The sequence below is a fragment of the Suricata suricatta genome, chromosome 12, assembly GCF_006229205.1.
Source record: "Suricata suricatta isolate VVHF042 chromosome 12, meerkat_22Aug2017_6uvM2_HiC, whole genome shotgun sequence".
NCBI lineage: Eukaryota > Metazoa > Chordata > Mammalia > Carnivora > Herpestidae > Suricata > Suricata suricatta.
This window is the reverse complement of record NC_043711.1, coordinates 16,998,583-17,025,223: the sequence shown is the minus strand read 5'-3', so window position 1 is coordinate 17,025,223 and position 26,641 is coordinate 16,998,583. Positions and strand designations below refer to the sequence as shown.

Below are 26,641 nucleotides of genomic sequence, written 5' to 3'. Positions count from 1 at the left end.
TTAAGAAAAACCCAGCAGGGTACCAGTATTTGTATCTCCAGATAGATTTCTTTCCCTCCAAATTGCAGTCATTTGTTCATTTAACAAAACCACTTTTGGGGCACCATGGAGGTGTCAAGCAGAGTATCTAGTGCTGGGAATACAGACTGGGGAGGAACAGTCCTTATTCTCATGTGACTAACCAAACTTGTATTCAGGCGTTTAAGAGTGTATATAGGCTGCCATGAGAGAGGGCTTGAGTTTATAAGAGGGGGTGGCACATGGAGATCCTTCCTAGAGAAGGGACCCTAAAAGGATTGAAGAGGAAGCCTTGGGAAGTCTGACTATGAGGGGAGCTAAGGAAAATACTCCAGATAGAGTAGCTTATGTAAAATGATAGAGGAGTGTGAGGAAGGAGTAGTATGGTTAGGTGGGAAGTGGAGTGCATGAAGTGTACTGGATGATTAATGATTTTGAAACATTATTTGAGACTGACTTGTACAGAATGTTGCGTGAGACATATTTACCCTGTAATCTATAGGTTAAAGGGAAACATTGAGTTTTAAACCAGGGAATAATATAAACAAGTTCTTTGTTAAGAGAGTCAGATTAGAGGCAGAGACTCTTCGTTGGATTTTTCCCTGGACAGTTTTATTTCATCTATCCCATACTCTACACCCAACCCTAGATATATTTTTGAAGCAAATCTCAGACCTATCTAAAAAATTATTCTATCTCTAAAAAATGATTCCTTTTAAAAAATGTAATCAGGGGCACCTGGTTGGCTCATTCGGTTAAGCCTCCGACTTCGGCTGAGGTCAGATCTCACGTTCGTAGGTTCGAGCCCTGCGTCAGGCTCTGTGCTGACAGCTAGCTCAGAGCCTGGAGCCTGCTTCCTGTTCTGTGTCTCCTTCTCTCTCTGCCCCTCCCCTTCTCATGCTCTGTCTCCCTCTGTATCAAAAATAAATTAAAAAACACTAAAATTTTTTTAATGTAATCATGGTACCATTCACATACACACCAATTCATAATATCAAATGTCCAATCAGTATTCCATTCACCAATATTTTCCCCAGTTGTCTCAGTTTTTAAAAATTTTTTAATGTTAATTTATTTTTGAGACACACACACACACACATACACACACAAATGGGGGAGGGTCAGAGAGGGAGGGAGACACAGAATCCGAAGCAGGCTCCAGGCTCTGAGCTGTCAGCACAGAGCCTGATGTGGGGCTCGAACTCACAAACTGTGAGATCATGACCTGAGCCGAAGTCAGATGCTCAGCTGACTGAGCCACGTGGGTGCCTCTCGCTTGTTTGTTTTTTAATAACTGAGTATTTGACATTAGAATGTAAAATTCTTTTAATCCATAGATTCTTCTATGGGGGATATTTTTTCTTTAATACAATTTGGGTTTTGTTTGTGTTTTAAAGATTTTAGAGATTTAATTGTGCTTATAACTAGAGGAGGAGAAGTAAAGAGAGAAGGGATAAAAAAAGCCAGTCACAGAGGTTGGAAGACTGGATAGCAAGGGAGATAGTAAAGAATATACTTGCATAAGTGGTGTCCTTTGAAAAGAGAGTGACCTGTATTTCTCATATTCTCTGGTTTAGTTTTTTCTTTTCCAAATTAAAAAAAAAGTGGAGGATTATACTTCCTCATAAATAGGAAGGAAAGAAGTAATGAGGAAGTCATGTAGGTAAGTCTGTGGTAGAGGAAAGGGCAGCTGAAGAATATTATTTTCTGTAAAGTATGGACTTACATGTTGGGATGGAGGATGCTGTAGAGGAGAGGACGTAACAGCTTCTTTGGAGACTGAGAAAGGAAGTGTAGAGACACATAGTTTTGTGGGAAAAATGTACGTTCGGTATAATAGTGTAGTGTCACAGGTGGTAAAAAGAACAACTGAAAGCAGCGTAGTGTAGTAGCTAAAGCACTGCTCACCTACTCTGGCCTCACAACGGCATCCTTCACCTGGGCCCTCTCTGGGGAGCACCCTGCAGGATTTATAGTTGAAGCAAAACAAGCATATCATATGATCTCTTAGGATGTTTCTAAGACAAGCATGCTGGTTTGTTTTACGGTGAACTGAAAAGAAACTGTTAACACTCTCATCATTTCCTTCCCACTCGAGACCTTCAGTGCTTCATGTTTTCAAATGTTGTGATATGAACTCTTAAAAGTCTCCCTGCCATCTTAGGGATGTCAAAGATTGTTAGTTTCAGATTAGGAAGGATGGGGGGTTTTATTGTTTGTTTAGTACTGAGAAAGACATCCTAATATAGTTGGATATGAATATTTAAATCTCCTTTATTATAAAAATTGGAGTTGGCTGAAAGCCTGAGGAGTTGAGGAGTTAGCTTTCTGCTGTCACTGTTTTCTATTTATAGAAAATAGAAATACTGAAATTTTTATTTTGAAATAATTTCTAAGATACAAAAATGTTGAGAGAATAGAGCAAATAAAGAACTTTTGTATGTTTTTCGAGATTCACCAGTGAATAACATTTTGCCACAATTGTTTTATATATATATAACATGTATTTATATGATATATGGCTATATATGTGATATTTTCCTGTTCAATTTTGTTTTATCTTTGTAATCATAATCTAAGACATTCTCAGATGTGTTATTTACATTGTTAACAGTAATTGAAAATACCATATTCAGAGAGGGTCACCTGGGTGGTTCAGTTAAGTGACTGACTCAGTTAAGTGACTGATTTTGGCTCAGATTATGATCTTGCAGTTCATAGTTCAAGCCCCACATCAGACTCTCCTGTCAGTGCAGAGCCTGCTTCAGATCCTACGTCTCTCTCTCTCTCTCTCTCTCTGTGTCTACTCCCTCCCCCCACGCTTTCTCTCTCAAAAATAAATAAACATTAAAATTCTTTTCACTTAAAAAAATACCATATTCGGAGATTGCCCGTCTTTTCTCTGAAAAATGAACACCAGTATTAATTTTTTTACTTTTCTTTTCATGAATTTTAAATACCTTCATGATACACTTTAGCCCTTAAGATATTGTATTATGTATTTTCTCATTTCTCAGATGGCTTCACAGAAGCATTATGAAGTCTGAACTTTGTTTTGGACTTCTTGATGCTTGGATGTAGGGGAGGTGGGGGGGAAGGAGCTAGAAGAGTGATCGTTTGCTTTACACATGAATCTACGGGGTGTGTGTGTGTGTGTAGGGATGTGGGCAAATGCACTTTTAGAACTGAAGGGAGCTAAGAGAGCAGGTACTAGTACAGTCCTTTCATTGATATAAGTGAGACTGAAGTTCAGAGGAATTAACTGAGTTAACTAAGGTCTCTCCAAAGAGCTGAGTTTTTCTGCCTCAATCAGGGCTGCTTCTTTATCTTTTTTCCTTGTCTCTCCAAATAAATAGCAGTATTCTCTAGCGGGAGAATGTCTCCAATATGTCATTAGTTCTCAAACCAATTGAAGTCAAGACAACTTCATGCTTCAGAAGTGTAGGAACTATGAGGCACTTGGGTGGCTTAGTTGGGTAAGCGTCCAACTCTCCATCTCAGCCCAGGTCATGATCTCAGTGTCATGCAGGCCCCACATTGGGCTCCATACTGGGCTTGGAGCCTACTTAGGAAAAGGAAAAAAGGTAGGAAACTTTTCAGGGTGATGAATACTCTCTCACTGTCTTGTTATGGCATACATATGTTGAAATTTACCAGACTGTACACTTTAAATATGTGCACCAAATTGTCACTTGTATGTTTACAAAATTATTAAGGACCCTAAAGAGCTTTTGTATATATGGGTTATATCTGTCAGTATTTATCAAATTAGATATTAAAACTGAGAGACTATGGAACACCTGGATGGTTCAGTCGGTTAAGCATCAAACTTCGGTTCAGGTCATGATCTCACAGTTCGTGGATTCAAGCCCCGCATCAGGGTCTGTGCTGACAGCTCAGAGCCTGGAGCCTGCTTCCGTTTCTGTGTCTCCCTCTCTCTCTACCCCTCCCCTGCTCGCACTCTATCTCTCTCAAAATTAAATAAACATAAAAGAAAAATATAATGAAAAAACTGAGAGACTATTAAAAATATTTATTAGATCAAAATAACTAAATCATTGTATGTTAACATTAAGAATTTTAATAAGTACAGTTTCAGAAAAGAGTTTAGTTGAAAGGACTGTGTTGTTTTACATTTTTCTAAATGTCTTTAATGTCTGGTTTAATAGAAGACAACTGGATTCTCATAGCTGCCTTTGCATTCAGTCTGTTACAATATGTTGTTTGAGTTAAAGAATATGAAGAAAATCTGTCTCTCATATGTAGTTAAGAGGGGTATTTTGACAGTTCCTTTTCAGGTAACTGGATATTCTTTGATTTGACCTAAAAACTTGCAAGTAGGGACACCTGGTTGGCTTAGTTGGTTAGGCATCCAACTCTTGATTTTGACTTAGGTCATGATCTCATGGTTCCTGGAATCGAGTCCCATGTTGTGATCTTTGCTAACAGCATGGAGCCTGCTTGGGATTCTGTCTCTCCCTTTCTCTGCCCCTCCCCACCTCAAAATAAAATTTTAAAAAGGTTACAGGGATGCCTGAGTGGCTCAGTTGGTTAAGCTTTGGCTCAGGTCATGATTTCATGGCTTGTGAGTTCATGGCCCTTCCTCAGACTCTGCTGACAGCTCAGAGCCTGGAGTCTGCTTTGGGTTGTGTGTCTCCCTCTCTCTCTGACCCTGTCCTACTTGTGCTCTTTTTCTCTCTCTCCCTCTCTCTCAAAAATAATAAATAAAAACTTTTTTTTAAGTTATAAAAAACTGATAAGTGTTAGTTTCTTAAAAACCTTATCAGTTCATGTTTTGTATTTTGTTATATTAAAACCTATTGGCCTATCTTATACTTGGAATATATCTTATCTGATAGACTTGTTCTGGCTTTGATACATAGATATTACTGCCTGATTAGTTGGCACTTTTAGTATTTAACCAGTTGCCTTTGCTATTAAATGATCTAATTTCACAGTAGAAACTGGCCTGTATCTTTTCCTGTTGTAGTATCATTTATAGGAGAACCAAGGTATCTAGTGTTGTTTCCATTGCATTATGTAAATTGCTTCTTGTTTAGAATTTCATCTTTCATTTTTTTTTTACTGAAATAGATTCTCTGAGTAGATTGTGGTTATGCTGAAAAAAAAAAAGCAGGGAGTTTGCCTGCTTTTGCTGTGGAGTTTTAAGAGGGAAATCTAGGTCAGTAACATTGAATCAAGATGTGGGAGTGAGCCTCTGTCAGATTTGCTCATTAATAATACTGTTGGCTGGAGGCTGGCTCTTCTCAACATTACTCCCAAGAGAGAGCCGCTGTAGGTTGTGTTGCCACATCACTATAGGAAGATACCAGTGCCTTCTGCATCTTAAAACCAGGGATGCATGTTTCTTCCCCAGAATGTCTGAAGAAAATGTATTCACGTCTCTGATTGAAAATTGTGGGTTTTTAGGGCTATTGGCTGGCTTAGTAGAGCATGTGACTCTTGATCGCCTAGTAGTGAGTTCACACCCCAAATTGAGTGTAGAGATTACTTAAAATAAAATCTTTTTTAAAAATGAGATGTTTTTGTTCTTACTACAATGAAGTATCACTCCATACCAGTTAGAATGACTAGTATTGAAAACATGGGACATTCTGATCTGATGAGGGGCCACCAAAGAGAGGTGTCCCAGTTGGTTGGGGGCTGGCAGCATGGACCAAAGCAATACAAAAGAGAGTTTACTGAACATACTGCAAGGGAGCAACAGGCTGGACAGCAACGGAGAGACTGTCTGCCAGGAGGCAGTAGTGAGGAGCCCCTGTTAGAGGGTGGAGTGAGGAAGTATGGAGGCCTCAGGAATTTCCCCTTTTTTGGTAATCTTAGGAATTGTGCCTGGATGTAATTGATCAGTTAGAGCCTATGGCTCTTTCCAGGTAGGTCGCTTAATAAGCCTGTTTGCAATCAGCTTAGTGGGTCTTTTTGCCTTGCTCAAGTTTTCCATCGCTCAAGTCTACTGCCTAAAAGCAGCCTCACAAAAAAAGACAAGGAACACCAAGTGTTGGCTAGGATGTGGAGAAAAAGGAACACTTGTGCAGCCACTGTGGAAAACAGTATGGAGGTTCCTCAGAAGATTAAAAATAGAAATAGATCCAGTTATTCCACTACTATTTATCCAAAGAAAACAAAAACATCCATTTGAAAAGATCTATGCATCCCTATATTTATTGCAGCATTATTTATGATAGCTAAGATATGTAAGTAACCCAGGTATCCATTATAGATGAATGGATAAAGAAAGTATGGGGCGCATGTGTGTGTGTGGTGTGTGTGTGTTTGTGTAAAACAGTATTACTCAGCCATAAAAAAGAAAAACAAAACAAAACAAAAGAACAAAAAAAAGGTCCTCTGCCCTGCCCACCTCCCCCTTGCGGTATATTGAGTAAACTTCCATTTCTTTTGTTCTGCCTCAGGTGGATTCTTTCACCTCCTGTGTGATTGGCTTCCACCCAGTCCTCACCGCACATTTGAGGGCCCCCATGTGATCAGGAGACACCCCATTTAGACACCATACTTGCCATTTATTACAAGATGGATGAATCTAGAGGGTATTATATTAAGTGGAGTAAGTCAGAGAAATACAAATTACCATATGATTCTACTTGCATATGGAATCTAAAAAACAAAACAAATAAGTAGTTTGTACAGAGAACAAACTGGTGGCTGCTAGAGGGTAGGTGGGTGGGGGAAGGGCAAAATAAGTGAATGGAATTAAGAGGTACAGACTTCCAGGTATATTGGGCGCCCGGGTGACTCAGTTGGTTGAACATCCCACTTCCGCTCAGGTCATGATCTCCCAGTTCACCAGTTTGAGCCCCACATAAGGTGCTGTACTGACAGCTCAGAGCCTGGAGCCTGCTTCACATTCTGTGTCTCTGTCTCTCTCTGCTCCTCCCTCACTTGCTCTCTCTCAAAAATAAATAAAAACATTAAAAATTAAATAAGTCACAGAGATGAAAAGTACAGCATAGAGAATATAGTGAACAATAATTGTAATAACATTGCGATAAACGGGGACTACACTTACTGTGATGAGCAGTGAGTAATGCATGGAATTGTCAAACCAGTATGTGTACACCTGGAACTAATAAACATTGATGTCAACTATACTTCAATAATTGAAAAAAAAATAAACTAAAATTGTGGGGTTTTTTTTAAACCAAAAGGTAATAAATACAAGGAGGATCATTAGTCTTCTAAAATTTATTTTAGCTATGACAGGTTATTGTTTAAAATATTCTGGGATTTCTTTGCTTTTTTATACTAAATGTAAATCACTTTCTAAGGAATTTTATGTATGGTATGAATTTATTGATTTAAATAATCCAGTCCAGAATAAGGACCTTGTGATAATTTTGATAGCAGCTTATTTATCGAATGCTCTTTCATGCCATGCAGTGAGCTAGGCCTTTTGAAGAAATAAAATAATAGAAGCATAGCCTTTATTTTTAAGTAAAATATATTAATGGATTGGAACAAGAAGATTAATGAATTTTTTAAATGATGAACATAGAATACTTAGGTGGTTTAAGTATTTAAAAAGTAAAAAAAAAAAAAAAGACTAATAAGAAAATATGTTTTCAGGGACTAAATTGTTTCCTAGGAACAATGAAGGTCGAAATTGCTAAGAGGAGACCAAGCATTAAAGTTAGGAGAGAAACTGTGTGGAACCAGAGACCTGAGTCACAGCTCTGGGATGTGAGTCCAGCAGTGGGTGGAGGTAGATATGAGGAGCACAGGCACGGGAGGGGTAGGAGAAGTGTGGGCTTTGGCAGTGGCCAGGAGGGCTATAGCCTGTCTGGAGTGTGACATCCTGCTAAAGTAGTGGGGCAAAGCCCTGCCATTGGTTCATTTCAGTGGATGAGAAAGAGTGTCCTAGGGCGCCTGGGTGACTTAGTTGGTTGAATGTCTGACTTCGGCTCAGGCCATGATCTTACAGTTCATGGGTTCAAGCCCCAAGTTGGGCTCTGTGCTGACAGCTCAGAGCCTGGAGGCTGCTTGGATTCTGTGTCTCCTCTCTCTCTGCCCCTCCCTTGCTCACTCTCTGTCTCTCTCTGTCTCAAAAATAAATAAACATTAAAAAAAGAGAGGGAGAGAGAGTGTCCTATTAGCATCCAACATTTGCGTTACTCTGGGAGAAGCGTTTATCATGTTGAAACTCTAAACAAATTGCCTTTTCAGCTTTGAAATAGTAGGTGGTAGGTGCATCTTCTCTAATTCAGGAAGCAATTCAAAGATGGAAGTTCTCTGGAATATAAAATTATTAATAGCATCTTTTTAAAATTATTATTGTAATTCTAGAACTGAATACGTATCCTTAGAGGTCATTACTAAAGCCAAAAGAGACCAAGAAAAAAAAAAAAGCTGTCCCAAATGTCTGCATTTAAGCTTTTGGTCAGAGCAGGGTCAGGAATTCAAATATTTCTGGTGGTGTCTATTCCTTTGTTTGCTCGCTTACTGTCTTCCTCTCCTGCCTTCCTTTTTTGTTGTTTAAAAGATTAAAAGATTTAATACTAAATAAGGGGCGGGAGGAAAAATTAATCTGGAGAGTAGCCAAAGACCAGGGTTTGAGACTGTTGCTATTATAGTACCGTGGAGTCAGTTACAGATTGATTCTTAGCTTCAATCTCAGAGCATCAGAAAACTGTTTTCTCCTATTACTTTCTGGTTAATTTCTCTTTAATAACCCAGAATGGAGCTCTGTTGTTATATTTGTGCTTTTATGATGTGAGAAGTAAGATAATTAACCAATTAAAATGTATTACTTATTTTTTTAATTAATTTTAAGAAACGTTTATCTGGGTATTTGCCACCTTGTCTTCTTCCCTCCTCCATAGGCCACTTGTGAACCTCCTCAAGGACACTGTGGTTTGTTTTATTTAATATAATTTATTTTGCCTTAACAAATGTCCAAGTACTTCCATTTACCCAGTAACTTCTGAGTACTTGCATGTAAATTATATTTTACTAGATTTTTGAGGGATATAAAGATGGATGGATAAGCAAAAGTCAGAGGTCTTGGAATTTAGAGTTAAAATGCATTTTAAAGATTGTGTCCATGAAGCAATGCTCAACATCACTCATCATCAGGGAAATACAAATCAAAACCACACTGAGATACCACCTTACGCCGGTCAGAGTGTCTAAAATGAACAAATCAGGAGACTATTGATGCTGGTGAGGATGCGGAGAAACTGAAACCCTTTTACACTGTTGATGGGAATACAAACTGGTGTGGCCGCTCTGGAAAGCAGTGTGGAGGTTCCTCAAAAAATTAAAAATTGAACTACCCTGTGAACCAACAATAGCACTGCTAGGAATTTACCCAAGGGCTACAGCAGTGCTGATGCATAGGGGCACGTGTACCTCAATGTTCATAGCAGCACTGTCAACAATAGCCAAGGGGCTCAGTCAGTTAAGCATCCAGCTTTGGCTCAGGTCATGATCTCGCGGTTTGTGAGTTTGAGCCCCGTGTCGGGCTCTGTGCTGACAGCTCAGAGCCTGGAGCTTCCTTCAGATTCTGTGTCTCCCCCTCTCGCTGCCCCTCCCATGCTTATGCTCTGTCTCTCAATAATAAATAAAAATGTTAAAAAAAAAAAACCCAAAACAATAGCCAAATCATGGAAAGAGTCTAAATGTCCATCAACTGACAAATGGATCAAGAAGATGTGATTTATATATACAGTGGAATACTACTTGGCAATGAGAAAGAATGAAATCTGGCCATTTGCAGCAATGTGGATGGAATTGGAGGGTATTATGCTAACTGAAGTAAGTCAGGCAGAGGACAGATACTGTATATTTTCACTCATATGTGGATCTTGAGAAACTTGACAGAAGACCATGGGGGAGGGGAAGGGGAGGAAAAAAAGTTGGGGGGAGACAAACCATAAGAGACTCTTAAATCCTGAGAATAAACAGGGTTGATGGGGGGTAGAGGAAAGGGGGAAGTGAGTGATGGGCATTGAGGAGGGCACTTGTTGGGATGAGCACTGGGTGTTTTATGGAAACCAATCTGACAATAAATTATATTTTAAAAAATAAAAAATAAAATAAAAAATAAAAATTGTGTATCATAACTTTTTTTTTTTTTAGACTCTAGGTTAGTGTAGTAGTTTGTGCCCAGAGTTAAATGGCAGCCACAGTTAGAGCCTGGATCTCCTCATTTCCAGGCTAGTTTTCTTTCTTTCTTTCTGTTTTCTGGTTTAGATTTCTTTTCTGTCCTATTAAGAAATCTTTAGACTGTTGTAGGCAAATTGTATATTTCTTAAGTTTTTAGACATTTCCTCAATTTATCTCCTAAGTACATTTATAAGTTTGTTGGCTGCCTACAGCTAGATTTTTTTTTTTTTTTTAACACCTAAGGCTTTTAAGATTCCTACTTGGCTCATAAGTCTCTCTTTTGCTTTTCTGTCCTCCCCTTGTTCTATCTCTGCTTCACTCACTCACTCACTCTCTGCCTTTCTCCCCTCCCCTCTCTTAGGCTTCATTCTCAGGCAGACTCTTTCAAAGTGGGAAAGAGGGCCACTGGCGGCCCAGGTATATCATTGTGGCTCAAGATCCAAAATGTCAGATCTGTATATCAGATTTCTCCAGAGGACTTTTGGCCTGGTTGAATGAGTCCCAAGTGTACCTTTGGTCAGTAAAGCAAAAAACGCCATGATGGACCACTGTACCAGGCCCATCTGGAAGGAAATAGGGCGGTTCTCCTTTAGGAGGGATACAGGCAGATAAATCTTGGGGTTTACTCTTTTTGGCCTTTGATGTCCTAGCTATTCTCTAACAGCACTCTCTGAAGAACTGTAGTCTTCTATAAGATTTTTCTGTTCAAAATTAAACCATACAACTAACCCAATTTGACTATAGTCAGCTCTGCAGAACTTTTTTGTGTTGAAATGCCATTCAGAGTTGGCTCTCTTAGGGGCATCTGGGTGGCTCAGTCGGCTAAGCATCTGACTTCAGCTCAGGTCGTGATCTTGTGGTCTGTGAGTTCAAGCCTTGCATTGGGCTCTGCTGACAGCTCAGAGCCTGGAGCCTGCTTTGGATTCTGTGTCTCCCTCTCTCTCAGCCCCTCTCCTGCTCGCACTCTGTCTCTCTTCCCCAAAGACAAATAAACATTTTTAAAAAATTGGCTCTCTTAAAGCTAAAAGAGGGGCAGAAAAGAGAAAGCATACAGGGAGAGAGACCAAAAGGACGAGGAGGTGCTTGGAGGAAATGGAGGCGATGCATTCAAACTTCTGGAAATGCTTGGACATGAATTTATGGGACCACGTTACAGTGCAGGGTGTTGTCATCCTTGCTGGTGGTAGATTCCATATCTGAACTGTATTGCTAAAGTTTTCTCTTCTCCCTGGCTCCAAATTATACCGTAAGAGGAGACATTTACTTTTGTCATTTAGTGAGAGTTGACCTTGGGAGTAGCTATATGTGGAATATCTCTATATTGTCCATTGTAAACTGTTCCTGATGAAAGATGATTGATGATGATCAGTTTCCATGTTAAAAAGACACTGTGGGGGCACCTGGGTGGCTCAGTTGGTTAAGCATCTGGCTTCGGCTCAGGTCATGATCTCATTTCATGGTTCAAGCCCCGCATCAGGCTCTGTGCTGACAGCTAGCTCAGAGCCTGGAGCCTGTCTTCAGATTCTGTGTCTCCCTTTCTCTCTGACCCTCCCCTGCTCACGCTGTCTCTCTCTTTCAAAAATAAATAAAAACATTTAAAAAAATTTTTTAAAAAGACACTGACAAACATTGCTTAAATTTTGGGGAAAAATTTATTTGTTTTGAAGAAGCAATTGATGTCTTCTTTTAACTTAGAGGAGAAGAAGTTTCTTAGTTGTGTGCACCTCAGTGCCCATAACCTCCAGAGAGAAACCAAGCCTGCTGGAGGCTCTGGTTGACCCATAGAACCTGGGAGGGTTTGCCATTTACTGTGTTAACTCTCCAGCAGATGAGTTTCTTAGGGATTAGGTGTTTTATTTATGTAAGAAGAGTTTTAGTTAGAGAATGATAATTAAATATCTTAATTAAAATTCTAGTATATTATCTACCTCCCATTCTTGTAGGCATGGGAAATCACTTAAAGTCCAAAGATTTTATGCTTTAGTAAAAACATTTATAGAAAAAAATCTTCAGATAGCCAAGATCCTCTCAAGAGATGTTCCTAAAGGACCATTTTAGAAAATGCAAATTGAGGGGCTCCTGGGTGGCTGAGTTGGTTAAGTGTCCTACTCTTGATTTTGGCACAGGTTGTGATCTCACAGTTTTTGAGATCGGCCCTGCATTGGGCTCTGCCCTGACTATACAGAGTTTGGTTGGGATTCTTTCTCTCCCCCCCTCTCTCTCTACCTCTTCCCCTATTCATTCTCTTTCTCTTTCTTTCTCCCCCCCAACCCCAAAATAAATAAGCTTGAAAAAAACAAAATGCAAATTTAGGTTAAATATGTTTGTTTTATTCTTCTCTTCTCCTTTTCCCCCAAAGCACTTCATGAAGGTGAAATCAGATTTAAATAATTATATGAAAAATGAAAATGAAGGGCAATCTTGAAGGGGAACATTTGCACCTAGAGGCAGCCTAATGAGTTGGCTACTAATTAAAGAGGCATCTTCCCACTTCCACTTCCAGTTTGCCTTGAGTTTAGCAGTTGGTGTATTAGCACCTGTAGAACTGTTTCTAAATACCCTTTAGCTGAGCCTTCTCCTTGCAGACATGTCTTCCTTAGGTCCTAGTCTGTTTTCCAGAAGCAAGACAGAAGGGAAACTTTACACTTTGGTACTGTGGCTTCTCGGCCTTTCAAAACTTCTTTCTCATTGACTTTTATGTCCCTCAACAAAAGTTCACACCCTGACAAGAAACTATATACTAAAGTCACCCTAATTTTTATCACCCTCATTATTCCCTTGGGCCCGTTTATGCTCAATTCCCATTCTTATGTACAGTCTTAGGCAACCACTATTCTACTTCCTGCTTTTATAGTTGTGCCTTTTGTAGAAGATTCATGTAAACAGAATCATAAAATATATAGTCTTTTGTGTCTTGCTTTTTCTTACAGATCACAATGCTTTTAAGGCTTATCCACATTGTAGTGTTTATCAGTTGTTCATTCCCATTTCTATAGCCACATAATATTCCATTGTATGTATGCACCGTATTTTGTTTATTCATTCACCAGTTGATAGTTGATGAACATCAGATTTCTGATTTTTAGCTATTATGAACAATGCAGCTGTTCACATTAATATATTAGTTTTTGTATAGATGTGTGTTTTCATTTCTCTTGGGTAGATAACCTAGGATTGAAATTGCTGGGTCATGTGGTAAGTGTGTGTTTAACATTTTAAGAAACTGTTAAAGTCTATAAATAAACTCTCATATTTTCCAACAAGGATGCTAAATAAATCAAGGGGAAGATCACATTAGTACCCCCTTATCTGTGGTTTTGCTTTCCATGGTTTCAGTTACTCATGGTTTAGCAGCAGTATGGAAGCAGATGCTCCTCCTGCTGATCAGATCAGCAGTAGCCTAACACTAGATCACAGTGCCTACATCATTCACCTTATTTCATCTCATCACATAGGCATTTTGTCATCTTATATCATCACAGAAAGGGTGAATATAGTACACCAAAATATTTTGGTAGAGAGACCACATTCCTATAACTTTTGTTTATAGTATATTGCTATAATTATTCTATTTTATTATTAGTTATTGTTGTTAATCTCTCAGTGTGCCTGATTTATAAATATAAACCTTAGTATAGGTATATATGAATAAAAACAACCATAGTATGTGTAGGGGTTAATACTGTCTGCAGCTTCAAGAGTCCACTGAGGGGTCCTGGAACATATTCTCCACCAATAAGGGAGGACTGCTATAGTTTTTTCAACAAACAGGGCCAGGAAAACTGGATATCTGTGTGCAGAAGAATGAAGTTGGGACCCCTACCTCTAACACCACATAAAAGAAAAACAACTCAAAGTGGAGTTTAGTGGCATCAGATACCTAAATAAATATAAGAGGTAAAACTATAAATTTCCTACAAGAAAACCTAGGCATGGATCTTTATGACCTTAGATTAGTTTCTTAGGGCTCCAAAGCACAAGTGGCAAAAGAAAAGCAGATAAATTGGACTTTCTCCAGGCACTTGGCTGGCTCAGTCAGAGGAGCACCTGATCTTGGTGGTGTAAGTTCAAGTCCATCGTTGGATGTAGAGATTACTTAAAAATAAAATCCTAAGAAAGAATAATTGGACTTCATCAAAATTAACAATTTTTTGTGCTTAGGGACGTCCTCAAGAAAATAAATCTTGGATCTTAAGGGTAGAATGCTAAATGCAGTAAATCAGAGAAAGATAAATATAATATGATTTCACTCATATGTGGAATTTAGGAAACAACAAAGAAAAAAAGAAACAAAAAGCACACTCTTAAGTACAGAGAACAGATTGGTGGTTGCCAGAGGAAAGGTGGGTGAGGAGATCAGTGAAATAGGTGAAGGTGATTAAAAGTACATTTACTGTGATGAGCACTGAATAATGTATGGAATTGTTGAGTCATTGTATTGTACACCTGAAGCTAATATAACACTATATGTTAACTATGCTTGAATTTAAAAAAGAAAGTGAATCTTATATCTTAATAATAATTAAAAAACTCAAATAACTCAATTAAAAAATGGGTTAATGGTTTGAATAGACATTTCTTTTTTTTATGTTTATTTTTTAGAGAGTTGCATATTGTTAAGCATAAGAGTTGCTGTATGACGCAGAAATTCTGTAGAATTGAAAACATATGCCCGCACAAAAACCTGTACCTAAATGTTCACAGCCTTATTTACAATAGCCAAAAAAATAGAAATAATCAAATGTCAACAGATGAATAGATAAACTATGGTATATTCATAAAATGGAATATTATATGGCCATACAAAGCTGTAAATTTCTAATACATGCCACAATGCAGATGAGCCTTAGAGACAGTATCCTAAGTGAAATAAGCCAGTCACAAAAGGCTGCATATTATAAGATTATATTTACATGATATATCTAGAAAAGGCAAATCCACAGAAACAAAGCAGATTAATGATGGCTAGGGGAAAGTGGGAAAGGGAAATGGGTATAGGATTTTGGAGTAATAAAAAATGTTAAGTTGGTGGTGGTAGTTGTATAATTCTGTGAATATAGTAAAACTCACTGGATTCTACACTTTAAAAGGGTAGATTTAGGGGTGCCTGGGTGACTTAGTTAAGCATCTGACTCTTGATTTCTGCTCAGGTCATTATCTCACGGTTCGTGGGTTTGAGCCCCGCATCAGGTTCTGTGCTGACAGCTCAGAACCTGGATCCTGTTTTGGATCTCTCTCTGCCCCTCCCCCACTTGTGCTCTGTCTCTCTCTGTCTCAAAAATAAACTATTAAAAATTTAAAAAAATTTTTAAGGGTAAATTTATATCTCAGTTAAACTATTAATAAAAAAATGAGGGGTGCTTGGGTGGCTCAGTCAGTTAAGCCTCCGACTTCAGCTCAGGTCAGATCTCACGTTCGTGGGTTCGAGCCCTGCGTCAGGCTTTGTGCTGACAGCTAGCTCAGAGCCTGGAGCCTGCTTCCGGTTCTGTGTCTCCTTCTCTCTCTGCCCCTCCCCCTCTCATGCTCTGTCTCTCTCTCTATCAAAAATAAATAAAACATTAAAAAATAAATTTAAAAAAAGGAAAGAAAACCATCAGACTATTTTCTTTAAAACAACAATACTTTTTTAAAAATGTTTATTCATTTCTGAGAGACAGAATGTGAGCAGGGAAGGGGCAGAGAGAGCAAGAGACACAGAATCCTAAACAAGTTCCAGGCTCTGAGCTATCAGCACAGAGCCTGAGGTAGGCCTTGAACTTCAAACAGCAAGATCATGACCTGAGCTGAAGTCAGATGCCCAACCAACTGAGCCACCCAGGCACCACGAGACTATTTTTTAAAGTATTTAACATTCCCTCCAGGAATGAAAGAAGCTTCCTTTTTCTCTATATCCTCACAAACTCCTGGTATCATCAGTCTTTTTGATTTAGTGGTTCTGTAGTGTAGTGGCATCTCATAGTGATTGCAGTTTGCATTTCCCTATTGACTAATGATGATGAGCTTCTCATGTGCAAATGATCCATTTGCGTATTTTCTTTGAAAATGTCTGTTGAAATCTTTTTCCCATTTAAAATTGAGTTGCTTGTCTTATAACTGTGTCTGTCATAAGAAATTTTTTTCCAAGTCTTAATTTTTTATCATTAGACTTAACAAAGAATAACATTTTAATAAATATGATCAGAGCAAACAAAGTGTAAGGGAAATAAAAGAAAAAATTTACACATTATTCATTGCAAGTATAAATAATATTAAGCAAAAAAGTGAAGTAGCTTTCCCCCCATGTTAAATGATTAAACGCAGTTTTGAATACATAGTAATGTACCAATATTTAAGTTACTTATACATATATTGTTTTTAATGTGATAAATGAACTTGTTTCTCTCTTATTAAAACTTAGCTAATGTAGATTATGTTGTAAGAGATTTTGATCTCTTCTGCATACAGGTCCTTTATCAGATTCATCATTTGCAAATATTTTCTCTCAGTCTGTGGCTTCTCTTTCTATTTTCTTAATGGTATCTTTGAAAAACAAAAGTTTAAACTTTTTTTAATGTTTATTTATTTTTGAGAGAGAGAGAGACAGAGTGTGAGCAAGGGAGGGGCAGAAGAGAGGGAGTCACAGAATCTGAAGGAGGCTCCTGGCTCTGAGCTGTCAGCACAGAGCCGGACATGGGGCTCAAACTCTTGGACCACAAGATCATGACGTGAGCTGAGGTCAGATGCTTAAGTGACTGAGCCACCCAGGCACCCCAGAAAAGCAAAAGTTTTAAATTTCCACGATGTCCAGTTCATTAGTTTTTTTCTGTTTTGGATCCTGCCTCTGATGACATGTCTAAGAAATCTTTGCCTAATCCAGGGTCATAGAGATTTTTCTCCTATGTTTTCTTCTGTAAGTTTTTAGTTTTACATGTTTACATTTATGTCTTTGGAGTTGGAGTTAGATTTTGCATATGGAATGAGATAAGTGAGCAACTGTTTCTGTGTCATTGGCTGAAAACATTGTCCTTTCCCCGTTGAATTACCTTAGCACCTCTGTTAAAAACCAGTCGTCTACAATTGAGGCTCTTTCTGAACTCTGTTATACTCCATTTATGTAATGTGTAGTCTATACCACACTGACTTGGTTATTACACATTGTAAAAGTAACTTTTGAAATCAAGTAATGTAAGTCTTCCAATGGGCTTATCTTCAAAATTGTTTGGCTGTTTTGTGTTTTTGTGCATTTCCATTTTGACATCTTCAAAAAATTCTGCTGGCACTTTTAATTGTAATTGCCTTGAATATATTGGTCAGTTTGAGAATTACCATCTTAAAAATCTTGAGTTTTATATTAATGAACATAGTATGTCTCCCAATTTATTTAGATCTGATATTTTTTAAATTTTGGTGACTTGAAATGATTACTGGTGACAGTCTTGTCCCAGTTGTTTTTTAAGTTTGTTTGTTTTGAGAGAATGAGCATGAGTTGGGGAAGGGCAGAGAGAGGGAAAGAGAGAATCCCAAGCAGGCTCCCCCTGTCAGCACAAAGCCTGATGCAGGGCTCAAACCCACAAACCATGGGATCATGACCTGAGCCAAAGTCAAGAGTCAGATGCTTAACCGATTGAGCCACCCAGATGTCCCAGTTTTGTCCCAATTTTATACTTGTTCCTTTGTAGATGAAAATCACTACCCTTTCATGTATCATAACCAGAAGTCATCCTATGGTGTTTTTAACCTTATATAACAACCTGTCTTTCCAACACCTTGATTTTCTGTCTTAATTGGAAAAAAATGTCTTCAAATGCACTAGCGAGGTATGATTTTATCCTATTGTACTAGCTATAATGCTTATAGAAACTCAATTCTAGTGGAGGGGAAGACAGTAGTACCTTTATAACTTTTGTTTCATGTTTCTGTTTGAAGGGTCTCCAACTCAATTCCTTGATGAGAAAATGACCTTCCAAGGATATCAGAACATCCAGAACTGGCCAGAAAATACAAACTTCTGCTTCGAACCTGAACAGTTAGTGAATCCTCCCCAGACTGGTAAGTGCAGGCTTGCCTGTGGCTGCTCAGTGTGAGTGATGACATAAACATGAATAATGTATGGCCACTGCTCACATAAAGCTCTTTAGCCTAAATATAGCTTGTTAAGCACAACCAAAGTGTACTTACTTACCCTGAAAATTTTGGTGACCTTTTCTCCCCTTGATCCCTTCTTCTGAGGCACACACCACTCTAGACTTCTCCCTTTCAAAGCCTGTTCTGAGTAACTTAACTGAAATTCATAATCATTGAGGACTAAATGGTCAGTAGTACCTTAGAACCCAATTCTTCCAGAAGGAATTACTACAGTAATAATAGCACCATCTGTTGAATATCTGTGTTGTGCCAGATACAGTGCTAGAGCCTTTCCATATATATTTTCTGTGTTTCTTATCTAACTCTGCCAAGTATATATTATCCTCATTTGACAAAAGGGAAAACTAGGACTCATACCCCACTTTTTTTCTTTAAGTGTATTTATTTATTTTGAGAGAGAGAGAGAGCACATGAGCAGGGGAGGGACAGAGAGAGAGAGGGAGAGAAGGAAATCCTCAACAAGCTTCATGCTGTCAGTACAAAGTCCAGTGTGGGGCTAGAACTCACAAATCATGAGCCGAAATCAAGACTTGGACACTTAATGGACTGAGCTACCCAGGCGCCCCTCATATCTCATTTCTATAAAATCAAACTAATATATAGAGACAGAAAACATATGTATAGTTGGCTAGAGCTGGAAATGGTGGCAGGAGTGGATTTCAGAAGGACCTCAGAGTAGTAGCATCAGTGCCACCATGCCAGGGTGAGAGCTGTTTTCTTGTTTGCACTTACACATGGCTTCTTTTTTGCCATCTAACTCATAAGGCACTTATGACTGCTTCCAAATGATCTAGGACTTGATGTTCTATGCCATTTTCCAGTTACCAGCTATCCTAGATATGTGATAATTTCTACAAACAGCTTTATTGAGATACAATTCACATACCATACAATTCACTCATTTAAAATGTATAGTTCAGTGGATTTTTAATATTACTTTAAAAAGAAACCCTGTATTCTTTAAATATCACTCCCTATCTCCTTATCCACTCCAGCTTTAAGCAACCACTAATCTCTGTCTCTCTAAATTTACCTATTCTGGACATTTTGTGGAAGTGCAATCATATATGGTCTTTTGTAACCAGCTTTTTCACTTAGCAAGTGTTCAAGGATCATGTATTTTGTGGCATATGTCAGTACTTCATTCTTTCAGAAGGCCTCATAATACTGCATCGTGTGGATATACCACATTTTGTTTATCTCTTCATCAGTTGATAAACAGATAGGGTGTTTGCTTTTTTTTTTCTTTGCTGTTGTTGGTAATGCTGTTTTAAAAAGGTTTTTATGTAGTAGACATATATTTCTCTTGAAAGGGTATACCTATATTGGAATGGATAATCGTATGCTAACTCAGTATTTAATTATTTGAGGAATTTGCCCAACTCTTTTCCAAAGTACCTGTTCCATTTTATATTCCCACCAGTAGTGGATTAGGTTTATAATTCCTTCACATCCTTAAAAATACTTGTTTTTCTTTTTCCAAAAATTACAGCTAACCTAGTTGGTATGAAATGGTATCTTATTATGATTTTTATTTGTATTTCTGTATTGGCTAATGATGTTGATTATCTTTTTTTAAATATATAGTTTATTGTCATGTTGGTTTTTATATAACACCCAGTGCTCTTCCCCACAAGTACCCTCCTCCATAGCCATCACCCCCTTTCCCTTTACCCTCTCCCACTTCAGCCCTCAGTTTGTTCTCAGTATTCAAGACTCTCTCATGATTTGCCTCACTCCCTCCCCCTAACTCTTTTTCCCCACCCTTCCGCTCTCCATGGTCCTCTGTTAGGTTTCTCCTGTTAGACCTATGAGTGCAAACATATGGTATGTGCCCTTCTCTGCCTGACTTATTTCACTTAGCATGACACCCTCGAGGTCCATCCACTTTGCTACAAATGGCCAGATTTCCTTCTTTCTCATTGCCATGTAGTATTCCATTGTATAGATAAACCACATCTTCTTGATCCATTCATCAGGTGATGGACATTTAGGCTCTCTCCATGATTTGGCTGTTGTTGAAAGTGCCACTATGAACATTGGGGTACATGTGCCCCTATGCATCAGTATTTCAGTATCCCTTGGGTTAATCCCTAGCACTGCTATTGCTGGGTCATAGGGGAGTTCTATTGATAGTTTTTTGAGGAACCTCCACACTACTTTCCAGAGAGGCTACACCAGTTTACATTCCCACCAACAGTGTAGGAGGGTGCCTGTTTCTCCACATCCTCACCAGCATCTATAGTCTCCTGATTTGTTCATTTTAGCCACTTTGACCAGTGGTGAGGTGTATCTCAGTGTGGTTTTGATTTGTATTTCCCTGATAATGAGTGATACTGAGCATCATTTCATGTGCCTGTTGGCCATCATGCCCTCTGCCCATTTTTTCACTGGATTATTTGTTTTTCGGGTGTGGAGTTTGGTGAGTTCCTTGTAGATTTTGGATACTATCCCTTTATCTGATATGTCATTTGCAACTATCTTTTCCCATTCCATCAGTTGCCTGTTAGTTTTCTTGATTGTTTCTTTTGCAGTGTAGAAGCTTTTTATCTTGATGATGCCCAGTAGTTCATTTTTGCTCTCGATTCCCTTGCCTTTGGGGATGTGTCAAGTAGGAAATCTCTGCGGTTGCAGTCAAGAAGACGGTTTCCTGCTTTCTCCTCTAGGGTTTTTATGGCTTCCTGTCTCACATTCAGGTCCTTCATCCATTTTGAGTTAATTTTTGTGTATGGTGTAAGAAAGTGGTCTAGTTTCATTCTTCTGCATGTTACTGTTCAGTTCTCCCAGCACCACCTGCTGAAGAGGCTTTTTTCCAATGGATACTCTTTCCTGCTTTGTCAAAGATTAATTGGCCATACATTTGTGGGTCTAGTTCTGGGTTCTCTCTTCTATTAACTTTTCATGTGTTTATTGGCTATTTGTATGTCTTTCTTAGAGAAATTCTTTGTTCTATTAAAAAATTTTTTTTTTTATTTTTGAGAGAGAGAAAGAGACAGAGCACAAGCAGGCGAGGGGCAGAGAGAGGGAGACACAGAATCCAAAGCAGGCTCCAGACTCTGAGCTGTCAACACAGAGCCCTACGTGGGGCTTGTACTCACAAGCCATGAAATCATGACCTAAGTCAAAGACAGATGCTTAGCCAAATGAGCCACCCAGGTGCCCCTGTCCCATTTTTAATCAGTTTGTATTTTTGTTGTGTCCTATACGAGTTCTTTATAAAATAGACCCTTACCAGATTGATAATTTGCAAATATTTTCTCCCATTTTGTGGGTTGTCGTCTTTTTTTAAAAATGTTTTTATTTATTTTCGAGAGAGAGAGAGAGAGAGAGAGAGAGAGAGAGACAGCGTGAGCAGGGAAGGGTCAGAGAGTGAGGGAGACACAGAATCGGAAGACAGGCTCCAAGCTCTGAGCTAGCTGTTAGCACAGAGCCTGATGTGGGGCTCGAACCCATGAACTGTGAGATCATGACCTGAGCCGAAGCCGGATGCTTAACTGACTGAGCCACCCAGATGCCCCCCTGTGGGTTGTCTTCTAATTGTCTTGATAGTGTCCTTTGATTCATAAAAAATTTTTGATTTTGAAGAAGTTCAATTTATCTAGTTTTTCTTTTGTTGCTCATACTTTGGTGTCATACCTAGGAACCCATTGCCAAATCTGAGGTCATGAATATTTATCCTTATGTTTTCCTCTAAAATTTTTATAATTTTAGCTCTTATATTAAGGCCTTTGGTCACTGTAAATTGATTTTTGTATACGGTGAGAGGTAGAGGTCCAAATTCATTATTTTGCATGTGGATATCCAGTTGTCCCATCTCCAGTTTTTGGAAAGGCTATTCTTTTCCCATTGAATGGTCTTGGTATCCTTGTTGAAACCTGTTAACTATAGATATAGTTTTGTTTATCAACTCTTGGTTCTCTATTCCATGAATCTTTCTGTCTATCCTTGAGCCAGTACTATACTGTCATGATTACTGTTACTTTGTGGTAAGTTTTGCAGTTGGGAAGTGTAGATTTTCCTATTTTGTTTTTTTCTGATGATTATTTTTACTATCCTGGGTCCTTGACAATTTCATATGAATTTTAGAATCAGCTTGTTAATTTCTATAAAGAGATAAGCTAGGATTCTGATAGGAATTGCATTGAATCTATAGACCAAATTGAGTACTTTTGCCTTCTTAATGATATGGTCTTCAAATCTGTAAACATAGAATATTTTCCTATTTATTTATATCTCATTCCTTTCACCAGTATTTTGTAGTTTTTAGAGTATAAATTTTATACTCCTTTTGTACAATGTATTCCTAGTATTTTATTCTTTTTGATGCTATGAATGGAATTGTTTTCTTAATTCCATTTTCAGATTGTTTATTGGAAGGATATAGATACACAAGTGATTTTTGTATATTGATCTTGTATCTTCCAGCCTTGCCAAACTCATTAGTTCTAATAGTTTTTTAGTGGATTTCCTTAGGATTTTCCATATGTAAGATCATGTCATTTACAAATACAGTTTTAGTTCCTTATTTTCAATCTGGATGGCTTTTATTTCTTTTTTCAGCTTAATTGTTCTGGCCAGAATCTTTAGTACAATGATAACTAAAAGTGGTGAGAGCATACATCCTTGTTTTGTTACTGGTCTTAGAAGGAAAGCATCTAGTCTTTTGCCATCAAGTATGGTGTCAGTGGTGGGTATTGTATAGATGCCATTTATTAGATTAAGGAAAATGCCTTCTATTTCTAATTTGTCAAGTGTTTGATTTATCACAAAAGGGTGTTGGGTTTTGTCACATGATTTTTCTACACCTACTGAAGTGATCTTGTGGTTTTATTGTTGTTTTAAATTTATTTTTTTGAGACGGAGTAAGGGAAGGGAGACAGAGAGAGAGGGAGAGAGAGAGAGAGGATGAATATCTCAAGCAGGCTCTGTGCTCTCAGGGTACTGCCCAATGGGGCTCAATCCCACAGACTGAGATCATGGCCTGAGCTGAAACCAAGAGTCAGATGCATAACCCGACTGAGCCATCCAGGTACTCCCATATAATTTTATTTTTTATTCTACTGATATGTAGGTATTATATTGATTTTTGAATATTGAACTAATCTTGCATTCCTGGGATTAATCCCATTTGGTCACGGTGTATAACTCATGTTATTTGCTGGCATATTCATAAACATATTGAACATTTTGGGATCCATGTTTAGAAGAGATATTGATCTGTAGTTTCATTGTGATGTCTTTGTCTAGTTTTGGTATCAGAGTAATAGCAGGGTAATACCATTCTGTGGTAATACAAACCATAGAACGAATTAGGAAGTGTTCTCCCCTCCTTAGTTTTATTTGTGGAAGAGTTTATGAAGAATTGGTTTTAATTTTCCGTTAAAGGTTTGGTTGAATTCAACAGCGAAGCCATCTTAGCCAGGGATTTCCTTGGGAGTAGTTTTTAATTACTAATTCAAGTCAGGAAGAAAAGGAACCATCAAGGGTAACTTCAAAGAAATGTCCAGTTTTGATGTGGGGGAAACCCAGAAAAGTATAATGTTCTGAAAGTCCGGTGTGGTGGTCAACCCCCAGGACGGTTCCAATGATCCCCATCTCCTGGCATTCACACTTTTAAGTAGTAACTTCCCATTGTACCAGGCTTGATCTCTGTGACAGTAGAATAGATGGCAGAAGTAATGGTGTATCATTTCTAAGATTAGGTTATAAAGGACACTGTGGCTTCCATCTTGGTCATTCTAGGGTTACTCATCGTGGGGATAGCCAGCTGCTATGGAGAAGCCCACATAGGGGAGGAACCGAGGCTTCTAGTCAATATCCTTGTACGTAAGTCATTGTTTAGGCAAGTTCTCCAGCCCTGATCAAGTCTTCTGATGATCACAGCCTTGGCCAATGCCTTGACTACAACGTGTGAGACACCCTAATCAGTGGAGGTAGGGAAAAAAATAGGTTCTGGGGAACATTTTGAAGATCAAGTCAGTTGGATTTTCTTATGAATCAGATTTTTATGAAAGAAGTCAAGGATGCCTCCAGTGTTTTTGACTGAAAAGACAATGCCATTTGAGATGGGAAGATTATATAAGAGGTGGTTTCAGAAACATACTACATTTTGGCTTTATTTTACACATTAAGAATTGGCAATTTGATATGAAAGTTAAGAAATAAGGGGTGATGTCTAGATGGCTCAACGTACAAATTTGAGTGTCATTAATTTATACACAAAATTTTAAACTTTCAGATTAGATGAAATCATTGAGGGAGGGAATGCAAACAGAGAGAAAGTCTTCCTCCCTCTAACCACTTATTTAGTTCTTTAGTTCTCAGCTTAAATATTTATCAAGGGAAGATCCTCCTTGACTTGAACTAAAATGTCCCTCTACTGAATAAATAAATGTTCTCAACCCTGACCTTACACATCTCTGGGTCTTTAAAGCACACAAGTGTCTGCCATATTAGAGGCACCGAGTAAAAAAGCAATTAAAAAAAATGACAGAACTTTGTAGAAACCATTCATTTTTACATGCAAGTTAGCAGTCTTCCATCATAATGTGCAAACCACACAGCAGTTACTCTCATTGATGGTTTAAGCTTTCTGTTTTCCCTCAGTGGAAACATGAGGAACAGAGCAAGCAGCAGCCATCTCAAACCAAGTGATCATGGTGAGAGTGAATGGTTAGAATCTCTCTTGTATCCCAGCTCCCTCGCTATTCTGGAGTAGCAGCACTGGGGCCCCCTCTATCTCTAGCAGTTTCTCAGTTTGCTTTCTGCTTGTTCATACTTCCCAGTGGCATGGTCTCCCCTGATCCTGACATCTGCTACTGGGAGAGGGTGGTCCAGCTGCCTCAGAGCCACAGGAGTGAACATTCTCCCAACGCCTAGGTTTGTACACAGCTGCCTCTGACAAAGGAAGCACCTTAAGAGTCTACCAAGGAACTAGTTAGAAATGCAGATTCTTAGGGCCCAGCAATCAGTGTTTCTTTCAGCCTGCAGGGGTGGTTCAGATGTGTGCTATATTTTGAGAAGGACCCTAATTAGAACCAAATTCTTGCTCTGCCTGACTGACTTTCCTCTTTTTTTCATCTAAGAAGGCTCAGAGTTTCCCTGGTCTTTTGAGTGACTTTATATATGGCAGCTCCTGATTCTGGAGCTTATTTCTCTTCTTAGGATGCCAGCTGTTCACCTTGTCTCATTCAGACAGGTTTTCTGAAGAAAAGTAGTTTTCTTCATAATGTCCACATTCAGTGAAAATGTCTTTTTAACTTATCTGGCTGTCTTTTTTTTTTTTCTTAATAACCTAAAGTGAATGTCTAAATACATATTGAAAGTTTAATTATATCTGTATTTTCACTTCTTTGCATGTTATAGAAATGACCATTCGTTGTGCTTTTAGTTTGTTATTTGTTGGCTGATTCAGATAATCAAATCATAGAGAATGTGAGATTATATACTCTTACCTTGTAACAGAGGAGTTCGTGATTCTCTACCATGTTCAGTAACATATTATCTCAACTTATTTCACTTATATTGACAACAAATATGTAGTCAATCAATATTCATCATAGGCTAATAAAGAATGTTAATCATTTTAGTTGTACTCACTGGGAATGAGTTTTAAATTCCTTCTTTATTCCAGATCCCTTTAAGATGCACCATGATGATGGCCTGGAAGATTTTCTCTATCTCCCCAGCGGAACAACCAATGCTTCAGCATTTACAGAACAAAACAATCCCCTACAAGACAGTTATGGTATGACTTCTTTAATTGGATTTATTGCTTAACTCCAAATAATTAATGTGGCCTTTTACACATCTCCTTTGAAGTTAACCACTAAGCATGTTTATTGACACTGGCTGTAACAAGGCTCTTTCTAGATTGGTCACAGGAGGTGCGCCTGGGTGGCTCAGTTGGTTAAGCGTCCAGCTTCTGGCTTCGGCTCATGATCTCACAGTTCGTGGGTTCGAGCCCCACGTCAGGCTCTGTGCTGACAGCTAGCTTAGAGCCTGGAGCCTGCTTAGGATTCTGTGTCTCCCTCTCTCTCTGACCCTCCCCTGTTTGTGCTATCTCTCTGTCTCTCAAAAATAAATAAAAAACATTAAAAAAAAAAAAGATTGGTCACAGGAGAGAGTTCATAGTTGGGCTGCTCAGGGTCTGATCATATCCTATCATGGGATCTTGAATATGATATCATAGGGCCAGATTCTGTTTCCAATCTCCACATTTTACCAGTTCATTGCCTTGGGCAAATTATGTCCTCTAAACTTTGATTTCTTTATCTATAAAATGGGCCAGCACTAGTTCCTTCCTTAAAGATGGGGTGATAATCAAATAAAATTTTGTAGAAGCGCTTCTTACAGCATC

The 26,641-nt window shown here is 38.5% G+C and overlaps 1 protein-coding gene across 11 annotated transcripts in view; it reads left to right on the top strand.

Moving 5' to 3' along the window:
• The window catches only part of MAP4 (microtubule associated protein 4), a 134,286-nt gene that overhangs the window by 51,066 nt on the left and 56,579 nt on the right, over positions 1 to 26,641 (top strand). For all 11 annotated transcript variants that reach the window (XM_029919014.1, XM_029919004.1, XM_029919003.1 and 8 more), the window contains 2 exons: positions 18,064 to 18,186; positions 25,916 to 26,029. In XM_029919014.1, the coding sequence (XP_029774874.1) occupies positions 18,064 to 18,186; positions 25,916 to 26,029 (237 nt within the window). The remainder of the gene's footprint in view (positions 1 to 18,063; positions 18,187 to 25,915; positions 26,030 to 26,641) is intronic.